The following is a 19,268-nucleotide window of genomic DNA, read 5'->3' as shown; positions in this document are numbered from 1 at the left end:
CCCAGTAGCAATAGTGTCCCCAATAGTAATACTGTTCCCCATAGTGGCCCCAGTAGTAATAGTGACTCTTGTTAGTGGCCCCAATAGTAATACTGTTCCCCATAGTGGCCCCAATAGTAATACTGTTCCCCATAGTGGCCCCAATAGTAATACTGTTCCCCATAGTGGCCCCAATAGTAATACTGTTCCCCATAGTGGCCCCAGAAGTAATAGTGAGTCTTGTTAGTAGCCCCAGTAGTAATAGTGGCCCCACTAGTGAAACTGTTTCCCTTAGTGGCCCCAGTAGTAATAGTGAGCCCCAGTTGGGCAGCAACCCAACAAGTATTTAACTCACTTGTTCTGTAGCTCTGTTCCGGCTATGGCAGGAGCTGCGGCCGCTGTGATCGGAGTGTGACCCCCCCGATCTCTCTACCTGGCATTCGTGCTGTGTACAGGAGCAGAGGGTCAGAGGTCGCACTCTGATTACAGCACCGGGGGTCCCCGAGTCTGGAACCACAGAGCAAATAGTTAAATGATTGTTGGGCTGCTGCCCGGCCGGCTCACAGGTGGCTATTAAAATGGCCAGTAAAATATAAATACCGGCAACCCGCTGGTCCTGCGGACTGCTGGCTGAGGCTGCAATCTCAGGTCCCGTCATGGTGGTGGCACCACTGCTTCTGTCCATGGGTTTTGTATGTCACTGCTGCTTGACTCCAATGGGTCAGAGCTGCAGTACCGGCTACAACCTGTGGAGAGGAGTGGCACTTTCTGGGAGAAAGCAGCAATGTTTGCCTAAGGTTGAATTCATGCGCGGCTGATTTGTAGCAGCAAATTCTTGTATCTGCCGCAGGCATCTGAATGGGAATTGCAAAGAAAACTTTTGCTCCCCCCCCCCCCCCCAAAAAAAAAATGCCTCCATTCAGATGTAGGGAACTGAGTTTCATTCGCTGAAATTACTGTAACAAATCTGGAGCGCGGACATACACGTATCCTTGGTGCCAACTGCCGTAAGTTCATGACTCTGATGGGTGGTAAGCAATGCCATGCGATTATACATTTACGGCACATGGATGGAGCCGGCACCGTCTGGGTCAGCTCTTCTGGGCAAAGTTATCACCGCTTCCTTCCGTTTAACCCCTATAATGAAATCAGGCCCGGTTCCCCTTCAGAGACCCTATACCCACCTGTCCGGATCCGCCACAAGTATCTCACGCGGGCGCTGGGCTGTGACGCGGACCCCCACGATACTTCCGCAGGGCTCACACTGCGTAAGTATCGCGGGACGGACGGCTTTCATTGACTGCAATGGAAGCCATTCGTGTGATTTTCCGTACATAATAGAACATGCTGCGATTATCCCGCGCAAGCGGAAAATCGCAGAGGAGAATCATTTAACACAGCATGTCTATGGACGGACATTACTGTGGCATTCGCAGGTGTCTGGACGCGATTTACGCAGCGATTATCCGTCCGTGGGCATTTGGCCTAATGCACTGAAAGACATTAGGTGAAGTGAAGTGAAATGCACTCAGTGAAGTGAAATGGAAAAAAATTGCGCCATCTTTAGGTGCGTCTTGTTTCTGCGGCGCACACTGCAACAGAAATGACCTGCTAACCTTATTCTGTGCGTCGGTGCGATTACCGCCATACCAAACTTCGATCGGTTTCTTAAGATAGAAGATATTTAATGTTTTTCTAAATCCCCTTCTGCCGCCATCTTCTGCCCGCTGTAACTCTCTATCCCTCCGTGGACGTAGCTGTGTGGGGCCCATTTTGTGTGGGGCCCATTTTGTGTGGGGCTCATTTTGTGGGGGGCGGCCTGTAGTTTCCGTTGGTACATACCACTTCCTGATTACATTCTGTCTTGGAGACTGGGTGACCAAATAAGTGCAGTTCCAGCATCCTTTATTTTCATTTTTTTCTTACAAAGTCCACCATGCGCGGTAAATAACGCATTGTTTTGATAAATCCGACTTTTACGGACGCAGCGCTACCAAATACGTGTTTTTGTTTTATTATTGAGATTCTTTTATTATAAATATGTCAAAGTTGTTTTTTTTACTTTTATTACCTCTTATTTTTTAAAATAATTAGTAAAACTCTAAAAACTTAATTTGGCTTTCTTTTAGTCCCCAGAGGGGGCCACAACCTGCGATGCTTTGATCGCTCCTGCAGTATTATGTAATGCCATAGCATTGCATTATACAGCGATCTGACAGGCATTTTATCAGGCCACCCCACAGGCATGACTTGATAGGTATTCTGCAATGACAGCCCTGGGGCCTTTCAGAAGGCCCCCAGTTGTCATGACAACTGCATAGCAACCCAAGGTTGGGGCATTTAAAGGGTTAACAGCTTCGATGAGCGGCGCAGCTCCAGCCTTAAAAAAAAAAAAAAAAAAGCCGCACTCACGTTCTTTGGAGCAAGGTTGCCTTGCAATCTCCCTTCATACATACTGCGAAGCTGCAGGACATAGCTGTACGTCCTTTGGCATTATGGGTCCTTTTACACGTGCCAATAAATCGTTCAGATTCCGGCCCGATGAACGACCAGCGAGAATTTGTTTGCTTCTCCTTCAGTTTGCTGCATGCATTAGCTGAACAACGAACAGCTGTGTAAACAGGCAGTCGGTCACTTACAAACTGCCTGTTTACTGTGAATGGAGGCGGGTGGGCCAGAAAGATCCCCAGTCCTCTCCGCCTCCATTCACTAGCGATGGGCCTCCTGTATAAGAGCACAGCAACGATTACCGCTGGGACCACCAGTTGGGCTTCTGTGCCTGACAAGGCGTGCCGTGAAGATAGGACCTTCCATGCTTGTGGTGGGACTCCACATACAACTATGTAGACTCGAGTCTTCCAGTTTATGGCTGACGTATGCGATATTCAGTTCCTCCCAAACCCGGCACCAGCTACTGATTTCAATGGGATTTCAAAAAAAACGGAAAGGCTTCCTGTCGCTTCTAGTTTGTCGGATTTCTGTTTTTTTGGACGGAAAAATGGCGCAGCAGACAGTGAATGGAGCCAACCACCACTCACCGGGGCATTTGGGTTGCATCGGTCTCATCTTCATGTTTTACAGTAATTCATTGCAAACCAACTTTCCATTTTTAACACGCAGACATTTTGTTACCCCCTGATGCCCAGTCAGATGTTCTAGAAGGAACGCTCTACAAAATGCTGACAGTGCGATAATTCATTTTATTATGTGATATTTGTGCAACAGTCGGCATGTTTGTGGAGTTGGCACACGTTCGGTAAAATCCCTCTTGTTATAACGCTGTCCCCTCGTGTTCCATGGCTCTTACGTGACTTCATGATGCAAAACTGACTAATGTGACAATAAAACAGCAGTAGCCACACAGGGAGCGGATAGTAGCCAAATACACACAAGTACATTACAACTGAATTAACCAACAAACAGTCCACACCATGTATAAATGTCCGTCAGATAGGTCTAGGGTGGTGAAGCCATAAGTGGGCCTTCGGAGACTAGAGTTTGGTAATGGTGGGACGTTGACCTCTTGGGTTCCCCAATGAAGAACATTCGACCCCCACAGATCCTTATTGAGTTAAAGGCGCAGATATGTTGGTAAAAACACCAAGAAAAACAGCAGGATGATGCAGCAGATGAAGACCCACAAGATGCAACCGTAATTCCGCAACATGACGTTGCACCGATGATAAGGAGGCTGTTGTGGAACCATCAGCAGGTCTCCGCTCTGGGGAAAACCTGGTTGAGCGGGGGTCAGGAGATAGACGATGACGATGCTCTCTTCCTGAGGGAAATGGGACACCGTGTTTGGGGTACTTGTGACATAGTTGTGGTTGTACCTCTTCTTCCAGCAGAGTTTGGAGCCTTCCATCCACACTTTCTGGAGTTCGCCCATCCATGGCGGGAAGCGAGATACAATATTCATATTAGCGGGTAGCTGAGGGACGCCTCCAGGTGGGATGGTGACAACAGCCCGGCACATGGGGCAGCAGAATGTTTCCAGCTCCTTCTGAAAGACACAAAGCTTGGACAAGCACTCCATGCAGAAGGTGTGCGAGCATGGCAGCAGCAAGGGGGTCTTAAAGACGTTGTCATAAGACGCAAAGCAAATCGAGCACTCAGGCACTGAATACTCCTGCTCCATGGCCTTCACCCAAGGATGTCCATCTATGGCCAACTTCAAAGGAAAGAGGCCCAAGGCTTGTGGGTCTTCAGGACTCTTGGGTTCTGTAGCTGTGTAGATGTCCTGACCACATTCTAACAGCAGAAATACCTGAAGACAGAAGTCCCGAGTCAAGAAGGTTCTGATGAAGGTTCCCTAGATCATGAAGGACAAGAAGGTTCTCACAGGGGGTCTCCCATCTGTTCCCCAGTATGGGACAGTAGGGCGCAGTCCTGGACGCTGCGGCGGGCTCGGTTACAGTCTCATTCGGCTCTGTGTTCACACTACGCCTAGTAACAATATTTACTTGCTGGCGTGGCTTCATAGAGCTACACGGGATCACGTTACTCGGTGACAGTGACTCCGCACCTCATATTCATCACTGCACGAGATCTCATCTACTTTTTAGATCTGTTTCCTTCTGAAGGTCTTATTTACATGGGCTGGCCAGATGCAAATATCAGCCGTGCCGGAGAGCAGCAGCAGGGAATTACCGGACCGGCCCCTTTAAGTTAGGAGGTGTGCCGCTGTCAGTAGGTTCAGTCTGGGGTCCGAAGTGTTAACTATTCTGTAGGATAAGCTCTCTAGCCAATCAGAAGCAGGAGGAGGAGTCACACATAGACTCCGCCCCTTAGACTACTTGGAGGGAAGTGATGAGTCCAGGGTAATCGTACCTTATGGAGGGTGACACCTGATAATGGGGTTTAGTCATCACTATTAGGGGGATTTTCACGTGTGATTTCTGTGCATTGCGGGATATTCAGAAATCGCACGTAAAAACACCCCATTATTTTTAATGGATGTATTTACATGTTCTCATGCAGCAACGCTGCGAGGCAAGAAAGGTGGCACCGCGTCCTCGTTTATGGACGATGGCACCCATTATTCTCAGACAAACATCACAGCTTTTATTTTTCCCGTTTAATTATCGTTACTATGTAATGTTCTCACAAAATGTATTACAACCGCAGGGGAGATTGCAGTTTTACAAGCGCAATAAACCCGGGTGGATATAACGCTTGTGTCTGTAAATCCGGCCTTCGGTCCCAAAGAGATATTGGTGGTGTTATCGGTTATGTTCGGCCCAGAGATCCTGATGACCCCACATGCGGCAAAAATAGATGACTACATAATTATCATTCACAGTTCTCTTATTCTTAGTAATTGGGGGCTCGCGGGGTTAACTCTAATAGCCTCATATATTAGATATAAGGACCTAAAGGGAGCCAAACCTTACCGACCTGACAGCAGCGCCGAGTCCTGTGTCAGCGTGTCATTATCCCGTCCCCCAAGTGTCGGCGTGTCATTATCCCGTCCCCCAAGTATCAGCGTGTCATTATCCCGTCCCCCAAGTGTCAGCGTGTCATTACCCGTCCCCCAAGTGTCAGCATGTCATTATCCCGTCCCCCAAGTGTCAGCGTGTCATTATCCCGTCCCCCAAGTGTCAGCATGTCATTATCCCGTCCCCCAAGTATCAGCCTGTCATTATCCCGTCCCCCCAAGTGTCAGCGTGTCATTATCCCGTCCCCCAAGTGTCAGCGTGTCATTATCCCGTCCCCCAAGTGTCAGCGTGTCATTATCCCGTCCCCCAAGTGTCAGCGTGTCATTATCCCATCCCCCAAGTGTCAGCGTGTCATTATCCCGGCCCCCCAAGTATCAGCGTGTCATTATCCCGTCCCCCAAGTATCAGGGTGTCATTATCCCGTCCCCCACGTATCAGCGTGTCATTATCCCGTCCCCCAAGTGTCAGCGTGTCATTATCCCGTCCCCCCAAGTGTCAGCGTGTCATTATCCCGTCCCCCAAGTGTCAGCGTGTCATTATCCCGTCCCCCAAGTGTCAGCGTGTCATTATCCCGTCTCACAAGCGTCAGCGTGTCATTATCCCGTCCCCCAAGTGTCAGCGTGTCATTATCCCGTCCCCCAAGTATCAGCGTGTCATTATCCCGTCCCCCACGTATCAGCGTGTCATTATCCGGTCCCCCAAGTGTCAGCGTGTCATTATCCCATCCCCCAAGTGTCAGCGTGTCATTATCCCGTCCCCCAAGTATCAGCGTGTCATTATCCCGTCCCCCAAGTGTCAGCGTGTCATTATCCCGTCCCCCCAAGTGTCAGCGTGTCATTATCCCGTCCCCCAAGTATCAGCGTGTCATTATCCCGTCCCCCAAGTATCAGCATGTCATTATCCCATCCCCCAAGTATCAGCGTGTCATTATCCCGTCCCCCAAGTATCAGCGTGTCATTATCCCGTCCCCCCAAGTGTCAGCGTGTCATTATCCCGTCCCCCAAGTGTCAGCGTGTCATTATCCCGTCCCCCACGTATCAGCGTGTCATTATCCCGTCCCCCAAGTATCAGCGTGTCATTATCCCGTCCCCCAAGTGTCAGCGTGTCATTATCCCGTCCCCCACGTATCAGTGTGTCATTATCCCGTCCCCCAAGTATCAGCGTGTCATTATCCCGTCCCCCAAGTATCAGCGTGTCATTATCCCGTCCCCCCAAGTGTCAGCGTGTCATTATCCCGTCCCCCAAGTGTCAGCGTGTCATTATCCCGTCCCCCACGTATCAGCGTGTCATTATCCCGTCCCCCAAGTATCAGCGTGTCATTATCCCGTCCCCCAAGTGTCAGCGTGTCATTATCCCGTCCCCCAAGTGTCAGCGTGTCATTATCCTGTCCCCCCAAGTGTCAGCGTGTCATTATCCCGTCCCCCCAAGTATCAGCGTGTCATTATCCCGTCCCCCAAGTGTCAGCGTGTCATTATCCCGTCCCCCCAAGTATCAGCGTGTCATTATCCCGTCCCCCAAGTGTCAGCGTGTCATTATCCCGTCCCCCAAGTGTCAGCGTGTCATTATCCCGTCCCCCACGTATCAGTGTGTCATTATCCCGTCCCCCAAGTATCAGCGTGTCATTATCCCGTCCCCCAAGTATCAGCGTGTCATTATCCCGTCCCCCCAAGTGTCAGCGTGTCATTATCCCGTCCCCCAAGTGTCAGCGTGTCATTATCCCGTCCCCCACGTATCAGCGTGTCATTATCTCGTCCCCCAAGTATCAGCGTGTCATTATCCCGTCCCCCAAGTGTCAGCGTGTCATTATCCCGTCCCCCAAGTGTCAGCGTGTCATTATCCTGTCCCCCCAAGTGTCAGGTTGTCATTATCCCCTCCCCCAAGTGTCAGCGTGTCATTATCCCGTCCCCCCAAGTATCAGCGTGTCATTATCCCGTCCCCCAAGTGTCAGCGTGTCATTATCCCGTCCCCCAAGTGTCAGCGTGTCATTATCCCGTCCCCCACGTATCAGTGTGTCATTATCCCGTCCCCCAAGTATCAGCGTGTCATTATCCCGTCCCCCAAGTGTCAGCGTGTCATTATCCCGTCCCCCAAGTATCAGCGTGTCATTATCCCGTCTCCCAAGTGTCAGCGTGTCATTATCCCGTCCCCCAAGTGTCAGCGTGTCATTATCCCGTCCCCCAAGTGTCAGCGTGTCATTATCCCATCCCCCAAGTGTCAGCGTGTCATTATCCCGTCCCCCCAGTGTCAGCGTGTCATTATCCCGTCCCCCAAGTATCAGCGTGTCATTATCCCGTCCCCCAAGTATCAGCATCTCATTATCCCGTCCCCCAAGTATCAGTGTGTCATTATCCCGTCCCCCAAGTGTCAGCGTGTCATTATCCCGTCCCCCAAGTGTCAGCGTGTCATTATCCCGTCCCCCAAGTGTCAGCGTGTCATTATCCCATCCCCCAAGTATCAGCGTGTCATTATCCCATCCCCCAAGTATCAGCGTGTCATTATCCCATCCCCAAAGTATCAGTGTCTCATCATCCCGTCCCTCAAGCGTCAGCGTGTCATTATCCCGTCCCCCAAGTGTCAGCGTGTCATTATCCCGTCCCCCAAGTGTCAGCGTGTCATTATCCCGTCCCCCAAGTGTCAGCGTCTCATTATCCCGTCCCCCAAGTGTCAGCGTGTCATTATCCCGTCCCCCAAGTGTCAGCGTGTCATTATCCCGTCCCCCAAGTGTCAGCGTGTCATTATCCAGTCCCCCAAGTGTCAGCACGTCATTATCCCGTCCCCCAAGTGTCAGCGTGTCATTATCCCGTCCCCCCAAGTGTCAGCGTGTCATTATCCCGTCCCCCAAGTGTCAGCGTGTCATTATCCCGTCCCCCAAGTGTCAGCGTGTCATTATCCCGTCCCCCAAGTGTCAGCGTGTCATTATCCCGTCCCCCAAGTGTCAGCGTGTCATTATCCCGTCCCCCAAGTGTCAGCGTGTCATTATCCCGTCCCCCAAGTGTCAGCGCGTCATTATCCTGTCCCCCAAGTGTCAGCGTGTCATTATCCTGTCCCCCAAGTGTCAGCGTGTCATTATCCCGTCCCCGAAGTGTCAGCGTGTCATAATGAGGCATTTCCATCATATATGACTGACAGCTGCTCCTCTTTTTACACTCCAGCACTATTATAAGCTGCTGGTTTAGTGGTTGCAGTTCGGTGTGTGACCAGCAGGTGTCGCCGGAGCTCCGGTTCTCACGCCTTCTCCATCCTCAATCTCTTATCTGCTGTATTGTAACTTGTTATTAGCAGGAAGTAATAATCCGGATGATTTCGGGACGCTCCTCTCTTGTGAAATCATCCGCCTCGTGAATTCTGTATTGACTTAACAAACATTGACTGATTCCTTCCACAAATAGGCGCCAAGTGGCGACTTGTCGGATTTTATCGGAGACGTAGAGCACCAGGGCCACGGACCGCTTCACGGCTGTGATTTGGGGTGATGAGCTCACGGTGACGGACGCTTCTCCTCTTGTGGCGTTCGCTCCACCTCCAGCCTGTCTGAGGAGCGGCAGAGCAGGTCCCATCCTCCAGAGCGCCCCCACATGGCGAGTACATTCACTACTGTTACCTTTTCTTTTATTGCGCCAACGCATCTAAATTGAAAAATGACATTGGTCCTTTAAAATTTCCTTCCGTTTTGTGTCTGCAGCTCTTATGCAGAGCAATGTGTCTCCATGGTTACCGTCTGTAAACAAACCCTGCGTGATCAGCAGTCATCGTCCAACAATTATACTGGTAGATCAGCGGATTACGTAACATAACAAAGGCGAAATCCCAGCCGACCAGGCGGACAAGATGATCCACAGGATGGGATTAGATACACAGCTCAGCAGACAGTATCACACAGGATGGGATTAGATACACGGCTCAACAGACTGTATCACACAGAATAGGATTAGATACATGGCTCAGCAGACTGTATCACACAGGATAGGATTAGATACACGGCTCAACAGACTGTATCACACAGGATGGGATTAGATACACGGCTCAACAGACTGTATCACACAGAATAGGATTAGATACATGGCTCAGCAGACTGTATCACACAGGATAGGATTAGATACACGGCTCAACAGACTGTATCACACAGGATGGGATTAGATACACGGCTCAACAGACTGTATCACACAGGATGGGATTAGATACACGGCTCAACAGACTGTATCACACAGGATAGGATTAGATACACGGCTCAGCAGAGAGCATCACACAGGATAGGATTAGATACACGGCTCAGCAGGCAGTATCACACAGGATAGGATTAGATACACGGCTCAGCAGACAGGATCACACAGAATAGGGATAGATACACGGCTCAGCAGACTGTATCACACAGGATAGGATTAGATACACGGCTCAGCAGACAGTATCACACAGGATAGGATTAGATACACGGATCAGCAGACTATCACACAGGAGAGGATTAGATACACGGCTCAGCAGACAGTATCACACAGGATAGGATTAGATACACAGCTCAGCAGACAGTATCACACAGGATAGGATTAGATACACAGCTCAGCAGACAGTATCACACAGGATAGGATTAGATACACAGCTCAGCAGACAGTATCACACAGGATAGGATTAGATACACGGCTCAGCAGACGGTATCACCCAGGATAGGATTAGATACACAGCTCAGCAGACAGTATCACACAGGATTAGATACACAGCTCAGCAGGCAGTATCAGACAGGATAGGATTAGATACACAGCTCAGCAGGCAGTATCACACAGGATAGGATTAGATACACGGCTCAGCAGAGAGCATCACACAGGATAGGATTAGATACACGGCTCAGCAGACAGTATCACACAGGAGAGGATTAGATACACGGCTCAGCAGACAGGATCACACAGGAGAGGATTAGATACAAGGCTCAGCAGATAGTATCACACAGGATAGGATTAGATACACAGCTCAGCAGACAGTATCACACAGGATAGGATTAGATACACGGCTCAGCAGACAGTATCACACAGGATAGGATTAGATACATGGCTCAGCAGGCAGTATCACACAGGATAGGATTAGATACACGGCTCAGCAGACAGTATCACACAGGATAGGATTAGATACGCGGCTCAGCAGACAGTATCACACAGGATAGGATTAGATACACGGCTCAGCAGACAGTATCACACAGGATAGGATTAGATACACGGCTCAGCAGGCAGTATCACAAAGGATAGGATTAGATACACGGCTCAGCAGACAGTATCACATATGGTAGGATTAGATACACAGCTCAGCAGACAGTATCACATATGGTAGGATTAGATACACAGCTCAGCAGGCAGTATCACACAGGATAGGGTTAGATACACAGCTCAGCAGGCAGTATCATACAGGATAGGATTAGATACACGGCTCAGCAGACAGTATCACACAGGATAGGATTAGATACAGAGCTCAGCAGACATTATCACACAGGATAGGATTAGATACACGGCTCAGCAGACAGTATCACACAGGATAGAATTAGATACACGGCTCAGCAGGCAGTATCACACAGGATAGGATTAGATACATGGCTCAGCAGACAGTATCACACAGGATAGGATTAGATACATGGCTCAGCAGACAGTATCACACAGGATAGGATTAGATACACAGCTCAGCAGATAGTATCACACAGGATAGGATTAGATACACGGCTCAGCAGACAGTATCACAATATGGTAGGATTAGATACACGGCTCAGCAGACAGTATCACACAGGATAGGATTAGATACACAGCTCAGCAGACAGTATCACACAGGAGAGGATTAGATACACAGCTCAGCAGATAGTATCACACAGGATAGGATTAGATACACGGCTCAGCAGATAGTATCACACAGGATAGGATTAGATACACGGCCCAGCAGGCAGTATCACACAGGATAGGATTAGATACACGGCCCAGCAGGCAGTATCACACATTATTGGCTTAGGTATAGCAGAAATCTGTGGCCACATGAGCTGATTGACAGTCTGAGCCCCGCCCCGGTCCGCTTCTCCCCTCCCCCACCTGTTGCTGTTACCTGCACATTGTCACCTGCTCTTCTGTGTTTCTCCGTCTTTCGCCTTCAGGTGTGTTCTGGGTTTTGTGACTTATTTTAACCCTTTACCTGCCCCATATAAGATGACCGACCCCCGGAGTATTAAGTGTCGCTCCAGGTGAGGTTACCCACAGACGAGTGGCTGCAGACGGGACCGCCAGCTGCTGGTGAGTATACGGATATACTACCACCCTGGGTATATGTGGATGATGGGGGTCATTGTGACCTTCTGCAGGACTCCGGCGTGTAATGCTGCGGCGCCCCCTTCCCAGGTGTTACATGGATGAGCACAAGCTATTGCCTCCTGTTATCAGCCTTTCCGAGTTGGAGAGAAGTTAGGCAGGACAGGTGAGTGCTTCCTATTGCTTTCTGTTATCAGCCGCTTCAGGCCGGATTGAGATGGCAAAGTTTCTTTTGCACAGCCGATAAGACAAACGGTTGTGTGAAGTTCATCCCTGGTCGTTGGCGCGTGTAAACATGTCCGCAATCAGCTGACCGAGGCGCCGATGCTCGTTTGTTGGCTGATCACATCAATAATGCAGCAAAAACAACGCTGAGGGTCTGCAGAGCATCTCACCCTGTAAACAGGGACGTCCTGCGCCAAATGTGTGCGTCGCCAACCGCATCAGTGATCATCTGTTCCTCCGCTGGCGATGATCCGCTGTATGTAAACGAGCGACGATCGGGAAGCAGTGTCTAAGCTATTACCCTCTGGTATCAGCCACTTTAGGTTTGGGAAAGCCAGACTCTACTCTTCAGTGGGATTAGTGACAAGAAATGTAGCCGCTGGTCTTATGTAACGCTGCTTAATTTGGAGTACTGTCCCTTTAAATGATTTCTATAGGATTTTATAATTTGGGAAGATGCTGCGATTCGCTCCGTTCCCCGCGGGTCACATGACTCCCCCTTTTGCAGGAACTTTCTGTTCCGCATCCGCTGGCTCCATCCACTTTTCTTGACTGCGTCACTTTCCTGTAAGGCTGCATGTAGACCGGCGACTGCGAAACCCGGCGCAGTATCGCTCTGTTCAACGTGATTTTCTCTCCGTTCGCGAGGCGTTTTGTTCACGTGACAAAAAAAATAGGAAAAAATAATAATAATAATGTCCGCGCGTGAACATCGCATCTGTGATTCCATTTTTTTGTGGTTCCATTGAAAATAATGACCGAGATCGCCCCGAAATATTACGTGCTGCGAGAGACCGATCCCCGGGTAAATACCCGCATTGTGAGTGAAGGCTTCATGCAGTTCCGTCTCGCAACGCACAGAAGTCGTGCGATAAAACGTTGTTGTGAAAGCACCCGAAGGGCTTCTACCCGCTGCGGACGATCAGTGGGACTTCATAGTGCTAAAAGCGCATCGCACAAAAATCGCAGGTTTGGGCTTTTGTGATTTTTGTGCGATTTTAACATTAGAAAGTCCCATTAAAAAAACCGCTAGTGGGTAAAAGCCCCAAGTTAGAGGTTTGGCGGGATGTGGTTTGCGCACTTCCATCACACTGCATCGGGTACTGGTTATGGCATATGGCAGCGCAGTGGGCAGTGCTAGGATAATGAGATGGGGTGGGCGGAGGAAGTGCCAGCGCAAACTCTAATGGCCGCTGTAGTAAAACGAGAGGAGAGTCGGCGCCGCGGGACGAGCAGGAAACTCGTTACATCGCCGTAGTTATGGGGCGCAGAGAGCCGGAATGTGAAGAGTCAGTTAAGGGTCAGAAAACCCCTTTAAGGCGACATCCAGATAGAAGGTGTTGGGATTATGGATTAGGGCTTGGGTGCCACCATTCTGGCGCAAGTGTCAAAACTGCGACTTTCTGGCCATTTCCACTGTGCCCCCGCCCCCCCCTTCCTTTTCAAAAAGTGCGCTCCATCACATTTTGCTCTAATCTACGTCAACTAATGGCAAAGATTGCAGGAAGATGTCTGCCGTGTGGCTGCGTTCGCCTAAATCGGACGCACGAAGGTAACGAGATGTGACAAATGTATGAAGAAGCTCGCGCCCTTCGCTACGCGGGCGCAGCGGTTACTTAGAAACGCCAGTCTAAGTTAGCAGCCCCTGTTGTCTGTTTCGGATTTCGTCGTGGATTCGCAAAACCCACGTGTTTTGCACACAGGTCCGCCGCCGCATCCTCCACGCCGATTTAAAATCTGCAGCAAACCATTGTCCCGGCGCAGCTTGAGCGGTCGCGCCGTGTGGATTTTTTTCTGCGTAATGTCTTTCAGCGCACGTCCGCGACACGTAACCAGCCTGCGCCGAAGGGCCCCTCCATAGGGGTAAGAGCTGGGCCAGAGATAAGCGCACGGAGCTCAGTGAATGGAGGAGCAGCATTCTGGCGCCGCCTCCGCTCGCGGTAAACAGGCCGTTGTTCGTAGACGTTTATACGGGCCGATCGATTTCTAAGGCTGCAGATACTGAATGATCAGCAGATTATTGTTGGTCGCTCCGTCGCTGCAGCGTTTACATTCACTGTAAAGCGCCGTTAGCGTCTTGCAACCTGACTGGCTGATCACATAGAACACCAGCTGTATCTTAAGGTCCCCGACAGCCGTCCCAGCGACTCGCTCCTTGCCTGGACCGATAGTCGCTCTGTGAATGGAGGCGCGGTGGCTAGAGATCATTCCGTCCACCTTCATTCACTGCAAACAGGGGTCGTTCGGAGATTGAGCGCCATCAACACGGCCGCCGGGTCAGGTGAGCTAAACATCAAGCAGATCAGACAAATTAGCACTTTATCAGTCGGAGCGCGGTCAGTGGCCGCTTGTACATCTGTCGCCCAGGTAGAGGTACATCCAGCTTTCGGCTGGAGACATGATTGGTCAGTGACCGCTGCCTCCGGGGGGCTCCGCAGAGCTTCCCTCCCCACACGATGATCAGCCTATTAATTCTCCAAAAGGGACGACCCCCTTAAATAGAAGCGGTTGGCCCCGTGACACCATGAGGTAAGCAGGGGCCGGTGCTGTGCAGCCGCGGCGCCGGGCGGATTAGGGAGAAGAAAGATTAATTTTATGGAGGACACAGACTGTTCTCTTGTAGAGGAAGTCACGTCCACAATGTTTACCTGTATCTCCGGGGACGGCGGAGATCCTGCTGCCTCGGGGCTCAGATCCGCATTCACAACCAGGATCTCACTGCCTGAGAGGTAGGAGCCCAAGATTGGGGGAGAGACTGATCCAGACGGCGGGAGGTAGGGAGGGGGCACTAGGATACAAGGCGGCGGGAGGTAGGGAGGGGGCACTAGGATACAAGGCGGCGGGAGGTACGGAGGGGGCACTAGGATACAAGGCGGCGGGAGGTACGGAGGGGGCACTAGGATACAAGGCGGCGGGAGGTACGGAGGGGGCACTAGGATACAAGGCGGCGGGAGGTACGGAGGGGGCACTAGGATACAAGGCGGCGGGAGGTACGGAGGGGGCACTAGGATACAAGGCGGCGGGAGGTACGGAGGGGGCACTAGGATACAAGGCGGCGGGAGGTACGGAGGGGGCACTAGGATACAAGGCGGCGGGAGGTACGGAGGGGGCACTAGGATACAAGGCGGCGGGAGGTACGGAGGGGGCACTAGGATACAAGGCGGCGGGAGGTACGGAGGGGGCACTAGGATACAAGGCGGCGGGAGGTACGGAGGGCACTAGGATACAAGGCGGCGGGAGGTACGGAGGGGGCACTAGGATACAAGGCGGCTGGAGATACGGAGGGGGCACTAGGATACAAGGCGGCGGGAGGTACGGAGGGGGCACTAGGATACAAGGCGGCGGAAGGTACAGAGAGCACTAGGCTACAAGGTGGCAGGATGTACAGAGGGCACTAGGATACAAAGTGGTGTGAAGTATGGAGGGCACTAGGATACAAAGTGGTGGGATGTACAGAGGGCACTAGGATGCAAGGTGTGTGGAAGTATGGAGGAGGCACTAGGATGCAAGGTGGCGGGAGGTACGGAGGGGGCACTAGGATACAAGGCGGCGGGAGGTACGGAGGGGGCACTAGGATACAAGGCGGCGGGAGGTACGGAGGGGGCACTAGGATACAAGGTGGCGGGAGGTACGGAGGGGGCACTAGGATACAAGGCGGCGGGAGGTACGGAGGGCACTAGGATACAAGGCGGCGGGAGGTACGGAGGGGGCACTAGGATACAAGGCGGCTGGAGATACGGAGGGGGCACTAGGATACAAGGCGGCTGGAGGTACGGAGGGGGCACTAGGATACAAGGCGGCGGAAGGTACAGAGAGCACTAGGCTACAAGGTGGCAGGATGTACAGAGGGCACTAGGATACAAGGCGATGGTAGGTATGAAGGGCACTAGGATACAAGGTGGCGAGGCTACTGATGGGGCATTAGAATACAAGGTGGCGAGGCTACTGAGGGGGTATTAGAATACAAGGTGGCGAGGCTACTGAGGGGGTATTAGAATACAAGGCTGCGTGAGATATGGAGGATACAAGTTGGCAGGAGGTACGATGGGCACTAACGTACAAGGCGTGTGGAAGTATGGAGAAGAACTAGGATACAAGGTGGCGGGATGTACAGAGGGGTTACTAAGATACAAGGTGGCAAAAGCTACGGAAGGCACTAGGATACAAGGAGGTGGGGGCTACGGAGGGGGCACTAGAATACAAGTTCGCAGGACGTACGGAGGGCACTAGCATACAAGGTGTGTGGCAGTATGGAGGGTCACTAAAATACAAGGTGGCGGGATGTACAGAGGGGTCACTAGGATACAAGCGGTGAGCTAGTATAAAAGGCGGCAGGAAATACGTTGGGGTCAATAGGATACAAGGCGACGGGAGGTACGAAGGGCACTAGGATACAAGGTGCTGGGGGCTACAGAGGGGGCACTAGAATACAAGATGGTGGGAGGTACAGAGGGGTCACTAGGATACAAGCGGTGAGCTAGTATAAAAGGCGGCAGGAAATACGTTGGGGTCAATAGGATACAAGGCGATGGGAGGTACAAAGGGCACTAGAATACAAGATGGTGGGAGGTACAGAAGGGGCACTAGAATACAAGACGTCGGGAGGTACGGAAGGGGCACTAGGATATAAAACATGTGAGCAGTATGGAGGGCACTAGGATATAAAACGTGAGCAGTATGGAGAGCACTAGTGTACAAGGCGGCAGGAGATGCAGAAGGGTCAATCGGATACAAGGTGGTGGGAAGAAGGGAGGGGGCACTAGGATACAAAGTGGTGTGAAGTATGGAGGGCACTAGGATACAAAGTGGTGGGATGTACAGAGGGCACTAGGATGCAAGGTGTGTGGAAGTATGGAGGAGGCACTAGGATGCAAGGTGGCGGGAGGATACAAGGTGGGTGGAAATATGGAGGGGAACTAGGATACAAGACTGCGGGAAGTACGGAGGGTTACTAAAATACAAGGTGGCGGAATGTACAGGAGGGGTCACTGGGATACAAGATGGTGGCAGGTATGGAGGTCCCTAGGATATAAAGCGGTGGGAGATACAGAGAGATCAATAGGATACAAGGCGGTGGGAGGTACGGAGGGCACTAGAATACAAGGCAGTGTGTGGTATGGAGGGCACTAAGATACAAGGTGGCGGGAGGTACGGAGGGGCACTAGGATACAAGGCGGCAGAAGATACGTAGGGCACTAGGAAAGAAGGAGGTGGAAGATAGGGAGGGCACTAGGATACAAGGTGGCGGTGGCTACGGAGGGGGCACTAGGATACAAGATGGCGGAGGCTACGGAGGGGGCACTAGGATGCAAGATGGCGAGAGTTACGGAGGGAGGACTAGGATACAAGGCGGTAGGAGATACAGAGGGGTCAATGGGATACAAGGCCAAGGGAGGTACGGAGGGGCATTAGAATACAAGGCAGAGTGTGGTATGGAGGGCACTAGGATACAAGGTGGCAGGAGGTAAAGAGGGGTTACTAGGAAAGAGGGTGGAGGGGGCACTAGGACATAAAGCAGCGGGACGTATTGAGCGAGCACTAGGATACATGGTGCAGGAAGGTACAGAGGGTACTAGGATACAAGACGGCAGGAGGTTCGGAGGGCACTAGGATACAAGGCGGCGGGAGGTACGGAGGGGGCACTAGAATACAAGGCGGCGGGAGGAATGAAGGCCTCCATCTTGTTCCTGTGTATGATGTGGGCGAGATCTCTATATGAGAACGTGTTTGCAGATATAATGTTCCCACGCGCTTCCTGAGCAGATGGCCGCACTGACTGACCGCGACTCCATGGGGGCAAAGTTCTGTGGACACAGAGATAGGACTTAATGGTGGTCAAAGTTCACAGTGAATTTTTGGGGGTTGTGCAGGTTGGGATGGGCGGGGGGCCGGCGGCTGCAGTCGCTGCGTCATTTCTTGTTGCTGTACATTATTTTATTACGCGTTTTCTTGTTTTTTCATTCAGCATCTGATTGGTCGGCGTCCTGCACCGCACAGCCGCTTGTAAATGACCGGTAAACATGGCAGAACCTACCAAATTCGACTCGGAATCAGAGTGTCCCGTGTGCTGGAACCCATACAACAACATGTTCCGGACCCCCAAACTCCTGAGCTGCCACCACACTTTCTGCATGGAGTGTTTGGCCCACCTAAGCTTTGCAACCCCGATGAGGAACCGCCTGCAGTGCCCGCTGTGCCGCCAGATCACCACCCTGCGCCTGGAGCAGGCGATCACCGACCTTCCCAGCAACACAGCCATCCTTAGCCAACTCAGACTAGAGCCGGAGAAGCACGGACTTTGTATTAGAGACACCCGGAGACTGAACTTCTTCCAGCGCCCCCCCTCTGTCTACACACTCAACGTCGGCCAGGACACGGGGTCCTTGTATGGACCCCAACAGACTCAGGTACAGACACCCCCAACCACTATTCCCTCCGACGACTCTTCCGGGCAGTGTCTGCGAAACCCCCAGTTGCGGATGTTCTCCTACATGATGCTGACAATGCTGATGATCACTATGCTGCTCATCTTTTCCATTTTCTGGACTCGCAAGTTGCTCTGGGGTCCGCGGTGACACCCCCCGAAGTGCGATAAGCATTGTAATGCAGATGTATAAATAACTATAAAGGATACCTCTTTATATTACACCAGCTGCGCTATAATGGTCATATCCTATTCCCAAGTCACTGTGACCCAGCTTTCCCAAGATTCTGAATGGCACCTTTGCCTTGTAGAGCCCCCTATGTTGCCACACAGCTTTCCTGTAACAACGGCAGCCATATTGGTTGTTACCCCCGGTGTCACTTGGATAACTCCACCAATTCTGAAACTTTTGGTCTGCTGATGAGGTTCTCTTTAAGCCATTAATCAGAATTCAATTAAAAGGAATTGTTAAGGACTTTGGGCATGACTGGCGGGGGGCGGCCTTCGGGGTCCCACCACTGCTGTAAGTACAGATGGCACAGGAAGCAGATGGCACCATCTGTACTGCAGCAGCCTGGGTTGGTAATGCATTGAATTCAATGGGAACGGCACCTGCACTACCAACTTGGGCCACTGCAGTATAAATGGCGCAATACAGTAGTGCTGTAAATCAGCTGATCGGCAGGGATCCCAAGTGGCGGACCCCCACCCCCCCTCATCATCCACTCCCGAGGATAGAAAAATGTCCAACGTCCCCAACAACCCCTTTAATTACCAGTCTGAACACAGACCCTGCCCACCCGTGGTGACCAATGGCTGCACTGCGCAACCACTGACCGCAGTGTGTGGGCGTGGCCTGTTCATACGCAGCCAATTGGACTGTGCGTTTCCAGCCAAGCTTGTTGGACTTTTCTGTCTTACATCCATGTCGCACCG

General features: G+C 51.5%; 2 protein-coding genes across 4 annotated transcripts; one reads left to right on the top strand and one right to left on the bottom strand.

Moving 5' to 3' along the window:
- Window positions 1-3,170: 3,170 nt before the first annotated feature.
- Window positions 3,171-4,460, bottom strand: LOC136580016 (RING finger protein 223-like). The gene is made up of 2 exons (XM_066580177.1): window positions 4,395-4,460; window positions 3,171-4,291 (listed from the first exon to the last, which is right to left on the bottom strand). The coding sequence occupies exons 1-2, from the start codon at window positions 4,458-4,460 to the stop codon at window positions 3,551-3,553; spliced, it is 807 nt and encodes a 268-aa protein (XP_066436274.1). The 3' UTR covers window positions 3,171-3,550.
- A 6,826-nt stretch (window positions 4,461-11,286) lies between these two features.
- RNF183 (ring finger protein 183) lies at window positions 11,287-18,554 on the top strand. Of its 3 annotated transcripts, none has more exons than XM_066580114.1 (2): window positions 11,287-11,532; window positions 17,874-18,554. In XM_066580114.1, the coding sequence occupies exon 2, from the start codon at window positions 17,929-17,931 to the stop codon at window positions 18,481-18,483; it is 555 nt and encodes a 184-aa protein (XP_066436211.1). In that variant the 5' UTR covers window positions 11,287-11,532; window positions 17,874-17,928; the 3' UTR covers window positions 18,484-18,554. The 3 variants fall into 3 exon arrangements, with proteins under 3 accessions (XP_066436211.1, XP_066436209.1, XP_066436212.1); XM_066580112.1 differs by having other exon boundaries at window positions 11,292-11,668; XM_066580115.1 differs by lacking the exon at window positions 11,287-11,532 and adding an exon at window positions 14,637-14,682.
- The last annotated feature ends 714 nt before the right edge of the window (window positions 18,555-19,268 follow it).

The sequence above is a fragment of the Eleutherodactylus coqui genome, chromosome 10 (assembly GCF_035609145.1).
Source record: "Eleutherodactylus coqui strain aEleCoq1 chromosome 10, aEleCoq1.hap1, whole genome shotgun sequence".
Taxonomy (NCBI): domain Eukaryota; kingdom Metazoa; phylum Chordata; class Amphibia; order Anura; family Eleutherodactylidae; genus Eleutherodactylus; species Eleutherodactylus coqui.
This window is presented reverse-complemented; position numbering and strand designations above follow the sequence as displayed.

Bases quoted from the DNA above. Each gene is read 5' to 3' on its own strand.
- LOC136580016 (XM_066580177.1), bottom strand. From the start codon at position 4,460: ATGAAGCCACGCCAGCAAGTAAATATTGTTACTAGGCGTAGTGTGAAC. The intron at 4,292-4,394 runs GTAACCGAGCCC...TTCATGATCTAG, and splicing joins ACACAGAGCCGAATGAGACT to GGAACCTTCATCAGAACCTT.
- RNF183 (XM_066580114.1), top strand. From the start codon at position 17,929: ATGGCAGAACCTACCAAATTCGACTCGGAATCAGAGTGTCCCGTGTGC.